At 31.3% G+C, this 13,314-nt stretch overlaps 2 protein-coding genes across 4 annotated transcripts in view; one reads left to right on the top strand and one right to left on the bottom strand.

The window, feature by feature from the left end:
• Cep97 (centrosomal protein 97kDa) overlaps positions 1-13,314 on the bottom strand; it is a 60,687-nt gene that overhangs the window by 24,998 nt on the left and 22,375 nt on the right. For both annotated transcript variants that reach the window (XM_067288740.1, XM_067288741.1), the window contains exons 4-9: positions 9,359-9,414; positions 7,719-7,820; positions 7,455-7,568; positions 3,906-3,988; positions 3,493-3,576; positions 3,289-3,403 (exon numbers count right to left, since the gene is read on the bottom strand). In XM_067288740.1, coding sequence (XP_067144841.1) covers positions 3,289-3,403; positions 3,493-3,576; positions 3,906-3,988; positions 7,455-7,568; positions 7,719-7,820; positions 9,359-9,414 — 554 coding nt within the window. The remainder of the gene's footprint in view (positions 1-3,288; positions 3,404-3,492; positions 3,577-3,905; positions 3,989-7,454; positions 7,569-7,718; positions 7,821-9,358; positions 9,415-13,314) is intronic.
• The window catches only part of LOC136990353 (alkylglycerol monooxygenase-like), a 113,228-nt gene that overhangs the window by 80,898 nt on the left and 19,016 nt on the right, over positions 1-13,314 (top strand). The gene's annotated exons all lie outside the window — the stretch shown is intronic.

Here is a 13,314-nt window from a genome sequence, read left to right as displayed (position 1 = left end):
ATATTTGCAATTATTTCCAAACATGGAAAATCAATTAATTACTAATTAAATATCAAGTAATTTAGCATAGTTATAGGCAAGTAATTAATATTTTAATATTAATCACTTAAATAATAACTACTTTAATATTATTTACAGATAAAATATTTTAATAATTAATTTATAATGTTCTAGAAGAAAAAAATTGGCCCGAAACAAGACTCAAACCTATAACTCACGCTTACCATGCAGAAACATTGCCAGTTATGCTACCCAGACCTCTGTCCAATCTTTGCTTCCAGAATTATAACTAAATTTATTGAAAGATGGCACCTAATGCTTACCTCTAAGCCAATTACTTGACATTTAATTAGTAATTAGTAGCAATAATACAGCCCAATGTAATTTGGCAATCATTTAGCATTAACCTAAGAGTCAAGTTTATGGATGTTTATATTTATAATTCAAATCAAGTGTGATGAGACATCATATACTAAAATTGTAAGCACAATGAAAGGTCTAAGGCTGCATTCATACTGCTGACGACAATGACCACAGATACTAAATAACAATGACTTATCTTTCATTGTATTGGTTCATCTCCAAAGCATTCACATTGTTCATTAATTTCGTCTTAGAGCATGCACAATTTACATTAGGAATTCTGTGCATTATTCTGTGAAATTTACACTTTAGACTGGACTTCTCTAGTTTAAAAATGGACATGAAGAATAAAATGTTAATTTTTCAATGTCGACAGCAAATTTATTACTTTTGTTAAGGAAAACACCAAAAGGAAGATTGGTAGTGGATCAGAACTATTCATCTTAAGAGAAAAACACAAGGCAATTTCTATGCTTTCGTCCAAGAATTATGATTAAAATACATGAAAAAATTTTAAAATTATTTTTGTATACCTCCAAATACTTTTGACGTCTATTAATAATTTAAGCTTTGTAGGGCCTCCTCTTTCTTCAACACAAGAGATTAGCAATTCCACCATCTTGTTCAAAGAATTGTGGGAAGTTCACATTGATTGACCAATACCATTACGACAACAACAAATGTTGAATCTCGGCTAACTTTCGAGCAATGAATGACTAAGACAAAAGATCAACAATGACGACTAGTGTGAACATTTTACAGACAAAAACTGATGACAACAATAAAAACATCAGTTTTTGTCATTGTCGTCAGCAGTGTGAACACAGCGTAACATTGGCTTTCAAGTTATTGCATTGTGAAATGATATAGTTGCCAGATACTTCCAAACATGGTGACCATTTGCCCTGTATTGTACAGGATAATGTATTTTAAGCCAATAAAATAAACATGTAATTTTTTATGCCTTTACTTATTATTGTTTTCCAATATTCTATATGTTATACATTAAATTTTCGATAGTTCAAAATTGTCTCTTTCCCTATCGGCTCAGACTATCAAGACTCTACTGTATATCTATAAACTTTATTTACCTGACTTAGTACATATTTAATTATGCTTTTTGGTTATAATTAAACATATGTGGAATGGATTGGATATTAATTAAAACTGAAATACATGTTTTTAATTAAATTTAGTTTGATTTTTGTGAAACCGTGTTGTATTATTCTTAGAAGTGTCAAACACAAAATCGTGTTAATAACAACCACATGGCTTTTTTCCACCTTTATTTAGTTGATACAGTACACGTTTCGGGCCCTATGCCCCTCATCAGTCAACTAAATTAATATAAAATAATGTATACAGCGTTTTTACCAACAAGTTATATAAACATTTACACATATATAACATACCAGTTCTTCCCCCAGTATGGCACTTGTACACGGTAAGTTTGGACATTACAAACTCCAGGATAAAAGTTATAAAATTCTTGTACATCTATTTTAAGTTAAAAAGTACAACTACAGTCAAACCTGTTTTTATGCGCTCTTTTTATGTGCGATTTTTATTTGTGCAATTTTTTTAATGCGAATTTTTAATTTGTGCGGTATAGTTGGCGACTAGTCTCGTGCGATTCGTCATGTCTCACGTTGACTTATTATAGCTAAATAAACTTATTATAGCATAAATGCACTTATTACAGTAATATTATTGCATGAATATGCGAAAAATGAAATTATTTACTTTTTATGTCAACAAAACACCACCTGGACAAACATATGTAAAACAGACGATAGACCAGACGATGCAGTCAAGTGCTAACATCTGTTGTCAATAAATTCTATTTAGTACGAGTTTTGAGTTATTTTCTATGTGAGACTTTTTTTATGCGGTCCCTATTGACCACATAAAAAAAATATTTTTTTAATTGTGTTGCGAAAACTATTTTTTATAGCCCCTCGTGAAGTTTCGTGCAGATTTTTTTAATGCGTTTTTTTTAATGCGGTCCCTATCCCCCGCATAAAAACAGGTTTGACTGTATTTAATATAACAATAAATTTAAATTAACTATGGATAACACTGGGACAAGTTCCTACCATTTGTTCTTTTGTATTTCTTAGTAGAGATGGTTAATGCACAGTACATTTCCAAAGGTCGTTCGAGCACTTTGGCTCGTTTATGTTGAAACAGATTCCAGAAAATTTCTTTAGAGACAAATCTGTAGACAAACTTTTGGGTATAAGTTTTTGTCTGAACTTTCCTCTGTTGAACGTTGTTTAGGTTGTGTGACAGTTGAAATTTGCATAACTACATGTAGGGGTTGAAACAAAGTAAGCCCCCTGGTGGTATTTTTTGGTAAAATATTAAGATTTATTGTATTTTTAACTAAATATTAAGATTTATAGTATATTTAACCAGTTTTTGTTTATATTTATACTTGTATTTTTATTTATACAATTTTCTGAGTTAATTATAGCAAGACTTTCTTTAAACTTTCTATTATATATGTCTTTTTCTTTATACAGAATTTTGGTGTTGTCCTTGTCAATATTACAATTATTTATTAAGCAGTGGTCGTGAAAAACAGATTGCATCCTTTGGTGCTTCATATCAGCTATATGTTCTTTTATTCGTATTTTTAATTTCCGTTTTGTTTCACCAATGTAGGTATGTGAGTCTTTGCAAGTACATGGTATTTCATAAACGACATTTTTGGATTCTTCAATGTTTTCTAGCCATGTGGTTGTTATTAACACGATTTTGTGTTTGACACTTCTAAATTTAGTTTGTTCTGAATATAAGTCAAACACATTCGTTAATTACTTTTGACTTTGACAAGCTGACTAAAACTTAATAAGAAATTTGGAATTAAATGTTACTCTTTATTAGTTACTTAAATTTATATAACAAACATATATATCATACTTGATCGGCTGTTGTTAGTGGACAAACTTGAGACAGATATTCTACTAGTTCAATATGTTCTCCTGGCTGAAAATGTCGACCTTTTCCTTGACTATATAACCATTCAGCTTTTAAACTGTTATAAAAAAATCATTAAAAAAATTCCATTAAATTTTTTAAATATAAATCTTCCCATTTTTCATTTTAACTTTTATATAAACTCACCTTTCTTTCTGAGTAACTACAAATCCGTCAAGTAATCTTATACCTAAACACCAGTTGACAACAAATGGTCTATAATCAAATCCTCTTCATAAAGTTAAGAAAATAAATTTATTAGTCTTTCAAATGTAAACATGAAATCAAATCAGCTTCCTCAAGATGAATTAAACTGATTAATGGTTTAATTTTAATTTTTATTATTATATATTATAAACATAATTCTCAAAAATACTAAATAAAATAGTCTACATATAAAAATAATAAGCAGATACATTTGTTCATTTTCTTATAAAACTGTAAAAATTTGAATAAAATATATTCCTGTATTCAATATAAATATATTGGAATGATGATTACAAGTATTGCATTTTTGAAAATATTCAAAGCAAATCTAAATTATCAAAGTAAAAGGATACGCTAATTGTCCCGTCATCAATATTGCTGGATTATTGGCAATAGCTAATTGTTCAAGACACGGCAGCCCATACAGATAAGATATCTGTAATACAAATATGTTTGTCAATTAATTTACCATCACAATCAAATTTTATGTAACTTAGTCAATAAATCATATTAATATATAACCTTTAATACATAGAAAGCATTAAAAAGTTTAATAAAATCGTTTTGAAAAAAATGTTCCTTACCATTATCAAAATGTTGCAATACAAATCATTAAATCAGCAATATTCACTGAATTTGTAACAATATACAAAAATTACATAGAATAAAAACTGTGTGAAGAAAATCTAACATTCATACATTCTTTTAATTACATAATACTTATGAGTTAGTGTGAGAAATGTAAGCATGTATAAAAAATAAACATAAGGATAACAGCTGGCTAGCTAATTTAATTCATATTGAAGCAATTTTTGCCATTAAAATTATATTTGCCTATAATTAATTCTCAAAACTTAATAAAGTAAATATTAAAAAAAATATTTCATTGACAGGTTACATTACAGATTGAATGCATTTAATGCTCAAGAATGTTTATAAAACTATTTTATACAATTTTCATTGCAATTTCTTAAAAACTGAAATACTAATGTAATTAACCTTTCAGCAGTGGGAGAGTCAGGTATGGTTCTATCCCTTAGTAGTGGAGAATATACCCGAAAAATTTTTAAAGTATTTTTTCACGCAATTTTTCTCATTTCCGTTTTAGAAAAAGTATTTGTAAACAGTTATGTCTAGTAAAGAAAAGTCATTTTTTTATTGTTACATAATTCATTTTTTATGTGAATTTTTTTTGCGGTAGTTTTTGGCTAGATTTTGGTTATACCCCCAAAAGAATTTAACATATACATACGTCCCTCACCACTGCCACATGATCGCCCTCGACGTATATATACGTCCCTCACTGCTGAGTGGTTAATATTTTATTTTACAGTAGATATTTGTTAGATTTCTTGTAATCTTATAGAGAATAAGAATAGTTAGCAACATTATTCATAAATGTAATTATTTAAACTTGTAATTTAATTTAATTACAACTAACTTCTATTGAACATGAAAATGTATTCTAAGAGATAATGTTTAAAGTAGTCAATAACAAATACCAATTTGGCCAACATGCTAACTGAACAATGCATCAGACACTATTAAATAATGCATCTAATACATTACTGAATTTAGGTACTCTAAATGTCAGTATTTGTGTTTTAGCTGTATATTTTAGTTGATTTTCTAGTTATAATTTTATTAAAATATTGTAAACATACCATTTATGCGATCAGCTCTAAACATTATAAAATCTATTGTTTATGCACAAGATTCAAAAGTAAATCTTACATTAAAAATAATAGAATTACATATATAAAAACAAATGTAATTAGAACTAAATGTAAAATTACAAAGAAAACCACATTCTTAAAAATAATTACTTAAGCAAATCAAGCAAAGCTTGTTAAACAAAATATTTTTTTTTGGTTCACTAAAATATATATATACTATAAAACCGGAGAAAACAAAACTACCTTTAAACTCCAGCAAATCAACAACTTTTAATAAATAAACATTTTCAACCATGTTAAACAGTTATCATCAGGTTTATCTCATTCAGATTTAATAAAATATATATACTAAAACATATCTTCAAAATTTATGGAATTCCATCTACAATTTGCTTTCAGAATTTGATGTGTCATCCATGATAACACACAAATTATTTAAAACATAACAAAAATATTACAGGCATGCTATTTCAACTATATCCAATAATACATTAAAAAATTACAATAACTAATGTGGTGGACATCAATTCTGACAAGGTTTCATAGGGTGATTTGATGTGTTTGAGATAATTTCTACATTCTTGTAACTGATTATATTGTTGAATTGGGATTTTTGTAAATTTAGTCTCTTTTCATGTGTGTTATAATTGGCTGCACTTCAAGCCAGTTATTCAGTCTGGCCTCATTAAAACTGACTTCAACTTCATCATTCATGGTGTAAGCTGTTAGTGCGATGATGTTTTTCTTTGTTGTCGCCTTGTGTTCTTTCATTCTTGCAGTTAAGGATTGTGAGGTTGCACTATATACTCCAACCTGGTACATCTGTGGTCCTTTAATGGGCTGATGTATATCCCTGGAAGTCATATTTTTGTCAGGAGAGGGTCTTTGCCATTTCTTAATATTAGTTATATATTGTACGACTTCTTTTATAACTCATCTTGCACTTATTGACCGAGGCTATTTCTTTGTATATTTTTCTTCCAGTTTAGTTTTATACTTCATTATTTTGAAATCTCACATCTGTACTGTGTGGTGTGCTATCGGGTATGTTTTATATTTCTTGATTAGCCTCCCTTTTTTTTCTTTCTTGGAGTACCTATGTTCAACTGCAATTTACCTGATGTACTTAAACTCCATAATTTTGCCAAGAATATTGGAGCAGTGTGTTATTGCTCTTCTGATCAGTGTTATGAATGTCACAATTTTGAAGGTGTAAGAGTACTGAGACTCTACTGGTGTGAAAAGTGGATGGTGGAATGGTTTTCTGTAGACACTTGTGGGGATCAGGCCACTCTACATTATGAGCTGCACATCCCAGAAATGGAATGTATTGTGACCTTTCTGTTCAAGTATTATGTGTAGGCCATACAGATTGTCAGTAATGTCTTTCAGGATCTTCAGAGGTCAGGTTTTTGGTGCCAGGTAATCAGGACATTGTCCACATATCTAGTATATAATACTATATGTTGGGAGTAAGTAAGATACTATCCTCTACACTCTAATAATCAACTAATAACACTTATGTAAATAGGAGTCACAACCCAGGGTTCCTATCTGTGAGTAGATCCCTACAGCCTACATCACAAATAGGAAGTTTTGTCTGAAAGCCAGTGGGTGTAAAGTGAACCCTAAAATTTGAATACAAGTTAATGCCATGATCATTAATGGCAAAAGGAAACATCAGTAAAAGCTAGTCAAATAAAATTTGATGAATCAGCCTGTTATTTGAGAAAATGTATGTAGTACTGAATATATGAATTGACATTTTTACCTGTATCAGAATGCCGGTCCCTAAAATTTCTTTTAATATAAAAATTACTTTTGATCAAATTTATTGTATTATACATTTATTATAAGTACAAAGTCTTTTACCTTATACACAATTTTGTATTAGTGTATTTTTATATAAATACATTAACTTTAACTTAAGCCTTAACTAGTATTAAATAAATTAGAAAATCAATCAGTAGGATACCAAAATGAATGTATGTTTTTCTTATGAAAGAGCACTAAATTAGTGAAAAAATAAACATAAGAAATTGGTTTAAATATTTTCAGCCATTCCTTACAATAGTGGTAAATAAATATATATATAATTTATGAAATTTATATTTAAGTTTGTTTATGTTTATATACAAATTAGTTCTTTTTAATTTAAATTTTAAGAGTAAATGATTTTAAAAAGTAACAAAGTAGAAAATATAACTGTTTAAAATTAATTCTTACCTCATTTAAATCTGTTATACAATTATCTGCTAAAGAAAGAGAACATAATGAATGTGGAAAGAATGTAGATGCATTCTGTAATGTTGTGATTTTATTTCCATCTACATTAAGTGTCTGTGAACGAAAAGAATTTACATTATAAATTCTTCAGATATATAAAAATTATATTTAAATAATACATATAATCATATTCATACCAAATTTCAAATATTAACAATGTACAATATAATAATAATATGTGAAATTAAATTGATTCTTAATTACCTGAAGTTTTGTGAGATAAGATAAATCAGTCAAAGCTGATATTATGTTCTTTGATAAATCTATATGAGTCAAATTTATACAATGCTGAAGACTCTGCACACACTAAAAAAAATTGATATAGAAATATTGTATTAAAGCATATTTTAAAATATTTTCAAATATATAAAATTAATTTTTTTAACGAGTCATTTCATTCCTTTACATTCAAACATAATTATTTAAATACAACAGATTGATTATTTGAATATTTATAATTATTTTTTAACTCTTTCCATCCTACAGGCACTAAAAGGACATTTTTAGCAAGCCTATTCTGGGTTTGGCCAGTCCTACAATGAGCAGCTGGGTGGTAAGGGACAGAGCCTCACTTATCTGGACAGACCAAAAAATTCCAGGGTTTTTCAACCCATCCAGATTCAATCCTGATAGGTTGCCATCCTAACTGCTCAGCCGTCCAGCCCGATATTTACAATTTATAACAGTTATAGATTTTATATCATTCAAGAAATTAAATAATCAAACTTTTAATCTGGATTTTTTGTTTTTCACTTTCTTCCAATGGGTACTAAGAGAGTCTTTTTTCCAAGCCTTACTATCCTGTCGTAACAGATGGGACTGGACATATCTGGACAAACCATCAAAGGAAAGTTCCTAGTCGCTAACCCAGATTGATGCCAAGTCCCTAGAGTGACAGGCTGCCTTTACCACTTCATCTACCCCACTGTAGTCTGAATATTTTCAAGAATTTACAACAAATATTTATTTTTCTAAACTTGATAACTTTTTTTAAAAAAAACAAAAAAACTATATCAAATTTTGAAAAAATTCATATAACATGGTTTCTTTTAATAAGATTGTTTATACTGAGTGATGTAGAAGTCCTTTGACATAGCAGCCATTTATGGCTCATTTATTTTGTGGAAGGTCTACAATGCAGAGGAGCAGAGTGTTTTGAAGTATTTGTTTCAGGTATAATTAGATGTTGACTTCCATCAATAAAGGGATTACAGGACATATTCACAACAAACATACAGTTCAAGGTTCACTTGGAAATAAGCTTCAACTGCAATGTGCAGATTTTATTGTATCCTATATATGCAATTATGGCTGTTTACACGTCATTTAAATGAAATGATGCATTTTAACTGAATATGATGTTGTGGACTAGTTCATCTACCATCTGATGCTATCAAAAACTATTCATAAAATCCCTGCTCTATGCTGACATAGTATATAAATGGAATTCTTCCTCTATGTAAAACACTTTGACAACTCACACCTGCTTCAATTGTTCATTTTTGACATCACTTCAAATGGCTAGCATGTCAAAGGACTTCCAATTGCCTGGTATATCTAAATAAATATTGTACTTTCTCACCATACCGGGCTGTATCAATTCAACACAGAACGCACAACCAATAACCGGAGTAAAATTTCAAAACGGCAAATGTTAAAAAACCTTTAAATTAAAGAATCCAGTTCCGACGGAAGAAACAAATTAAGCCTGAGGAAGAGCCCAGGAAAGGCATCAAAAACATTTGCCGTTTTGAAATTTTCATGCCGGTTATTGGTTGCGCGTTCTGTGTGTTGGACTAAATAAATATTTCACAAGCAACTATAAATTAAAATTTCAAACTTACCTTAATATTATTTCTGGATAAATTCAATACTGATAATTGAGTAAGTTCTTTCAAGCCTATTAAAAATAAGTTTCATATAATGTAGTATTTCAATGAAAAACAGTTAAGAAAAAGTTGAGAGAAAATAGTCGTATAATTGTGATAAATTTTAAAAAATTAATGGTATTTGTTACACAATTCAAAATTTATGAAATCAATTTTTAAATGTTTAACTCTTAGCTACATAACAATCCTGCATAAATACAGTCACGCTGGAGTTGTGGAATAACAAAGGTGAGCAGCATTTATCAATATCTCACTACAGTGACAAAACAAGTCACTGGCCCAGTTGGATTCTTCAAAAATGTATGGACCAATTATGAACAAGGCAGTAAAACCACATCCGCATTGTGACTTTCCATGGCTGCAAGGAAATCTGATCAAACACGAGAGGTCTCAGTAACCAAAAATCAACAACTGTGTGTATTGACAATGTCAGTCAGATAAAAATGTGCTTTCATTGCTCCATAGGGTATTATAAGGCCATGCACCATCCACTTCCATCTGAGCTAGAAACAGGTGGGAAAAACCCAGGTACATTTCCAATCTTCTAAAAGCAGCTGTTGGATGTGGCTAATCTTGTAAAGGAAACACTTCAGCACTTTGCACATGACTTTCCACATAGCACATCTAGTTGCCTAAATTTTGCCTGAACACCATTTTTCCCCTAGTGGAAAAAATCTGAAGTAAAAACTTTTATTACAAAATTGAAATTCCATGGTACAAATAGTATGTACTGTACACCAATTGTGGTTGAGATTGGCCAAACAGATTTTTTTCACAATCAACCTCAAAATACTTCTACTTTATAATGTGTTCAAAGCTTCTTGTCCTATTCAATTGTTATACTTCTTAAATTTCTCAACTTGACAAATGTAGGATTTATCATACAGGACATCCTGAATGATAAGTCCAATATTTTTCAAGTTGAGAAATTTAAGTACACCTCTACTTTAACTATGACTACCTGGTACTTTTGATAGACAATGAGTATGATCTTGGACTTTAAAGTAATGCTAAAGATATTTTTTGTACAGTAAGAAATTTATTTACCTGTACAACAAACATCTTTAAAAAAAAACATGTAAAATCCTTTGCACATAGCAAATACATTCATCTGCCACCATAATTTCCCCAAACCACCTAAGGCATGCATAACCTATATCCATGTCTCACCTTAATTCTCTCCTGTTCATTTTCTGTGCATTAATTCATGCTTTAATTATTATTGTTAGACATGCTTATCAAAATTTGTATCTTAAAAACCAATAAGTTTACAAGAATTGGCTCCTCTCTATATTATAATTCTCAGGAAATTATTTAGAATTTTGTTTAGAAATAGACTCAATTTTTTCTATTTTATTATTCTATAGCAAATAGAAGCTAAGTGAAAGACTCTCAATCCTCTAAACTATAAAAATTTTCTCTTTAATAATTTTGATTTTTTTAGCATTTATTATTAGTGTTATTATATACACTCCCCAAAAGTGAAATCACAACAGCACAAAGAAATGTGCATAGCCACATGAACATTGCAGGACCAGTAAAGGTAACAGAGATATGTAACAGACACCTGTTTATTCAGTAACAAATATGACCCCCATGGGCAACAATACAGGCCACTATCAGTGCCTGTAAGGCATACTAGTAAGGCGTACTATCATCAGATGATTAATGGTTGACTGAGATATTCCTTGCCAAGCTGTATCCACTACAGTGTGCATGTTGTTTATAATATGTGGTGGTGGTTCCAGGTGCATCTCTGGTGCTGTCAGAGCACCAGAGATGTGCACCAGAGCTATCCAGTGATCAAACATAAAGCCTCCCCAAACCATGATGCCCGATATGAAGCTGGTATGATGTTCGGTGAAAAAGGCTGCCACGTAGCATTCCCCAGGATACCGCCACACCCATCCATAAAAATCATTCCACCACAGACAAAAGCGAGATTCATCAATAAACAAATATCTGATGCCATTCAGTGGCCCAGTTGCAAGGATGACATCATGCGAAGCATGCAGCCCTGTGTTGGGAGGTTAACAGCACCCTGGTTGCTGGTTGCCATACTTGCAGCCCGACTTCATGCAACCTATTGCAAATGGTTTGAGTGGGCACAGATGCACCTGTTGATAGCAACAGACAGCTTCAGATGTCATGTCATAACAAACAGGTCCCAACAGGCCATTCAGTGAATCTGCCAGTCTGCTCACTCTGTCATGCGCTGGTTCAATCCACTCCCTCTTCAGTATGTTCATAGATGTTTCTGTGTCCAGCATGTCACACATTGCTGGATAGTACTCACATCATGCCCAACATGTGTGACAACTGAATGCATCAACAAACTGAGGTTACACAACTCCAGGATATGGTCTCGTTCCCCAGCCATTAACTAATGGTATTCAGTTCACTGTTGTCTCCAAAGAATTTTCTGCATTTCTTCAAAAGTTTGGCTGTCAATGAACCACTGCTGATAGCATTTATGGCCTGAAACTGGATACCACAACCTAATGCATACACAAACCTAATCATTTGCTTATTCTGTCACCTCTACCAGTCCTGCAATTTGCATTTGGCTAGGCACATTCCTTCATGTTGTTGCAATTTTACTTTTGAATAGTGCATGTACAGTCTGTCAATATAAGATGGACTTTTCAAGATCTATTTTGATGAGCAGTTAGTGTCATTGATGAGTAAGACACACGGATCAATAATTGCAGTGTTAGTAAACTGTAAATTGTTATGCTTTTTGTCACTGTAAAGTAAATTTTGATGTCTAAAATAGTTATACAGAGTGTCCAAAAAGTTACTGTGCAGTGGAAAAGGTTTAAGTAAGGTTTTATTAAAAGTAAAATTTTGTGTGCAATGCAATTTCTCCTACAGCAGATGTTGGAAATGTTCCCCAGAGATCCCAAAATCTGGAAAGTGAGATCCAAAGGCCTAGCGAGCCAGATTCCACAGGAAATTATGTGATCAGCAAAGAAATCTTCCAAAAACTGTAATCTAAAACCCAGATGATCTGTGAGCAAGCACTAATGCAATCTACTGTAAAGTGAAAATGCAAGCCATGCAACTTATCAGTCTTGTATGTAATGCCACACAAATAACTTTAATGTCATTACAAATTTCTCACTGCAAAACTTTTCACACCTTGTACTGTACATGTTTAAAACAATAACTTTAACTTGATTGCATAATGTTTTCATGTTACTTTCTTCCATTCTGCTAATGAAATTGAAACTAAAAATAAAATTGTTACCATTTTATTTTTTTAACTTTATAATGTAAATACCACTTGCCAATACCATGATAGTCTGAAGTTCACTATGGATTCTGCTGTCCAGACACAATACTCCCATGCAGCTACAAACCAATACACTGTGGAACAAGTACAGTACAATGCATAAGGAAGCACAATGCACAACAGTGGTGATGATGATGACAAGAATACTATTTGTATCTTTATATTTCAAACTTAAAAACTGCAGTGAAGGAGATATGCCAAAAACTAAACAGGAAACAAACAAGTATCCTTGACTACTTTCAAAAGACAATTTAAGTTTATTATGTTTGCATAAAACATGTCTAGAGGTGTTGATCATTAGACTGTACAGTCACGGACCAAAATGATTGACTATCAGTCGATCGATTGCGCAGCTGTGGAAATTGATCACTTGTTACACCAGGACGTTCTATCTCTTAGCAAAGGCGTTTCAGGTGGACTGATCCGATTTGAGCCGTAATAGGGGTGAGGAAATCGAGCCGGAGGGACTTAAGCGTGCAGTCAAGCGCTCTGCAGGTTGACAAGACTAATCGCTCATCGCTTGCCTAAAACTGCGTGTGTAGCATAGGCCGTTTTTCTTTTAAAATTGTAAATTTGCCGCCACTGATCGTCAGAAATATGATTTTATCCGTTATCT

This window comes from Centruroides vittatus, unplaced genomic scaffold, assembly GCF_030686945.1.
Source record: "Centruroides vittatus isolate TY-2023 unplaced genomic scaffold, ASM3068694v2 scaffold_907, whole genome shotgun sequence".
Classification (NCBI taxonomy): domain Eukaryota; kingdom Metazoa; phylum Arthropoda; class Arachnida; order Scorpiones; family Buthidae; genus Centruroides; species Centruroides vittatus.
The sequence above is the reverse complement of the archived record's forward strand: the minus strand, read 5'-3'. Positions and strand labels throughout refer to the sequence as shown.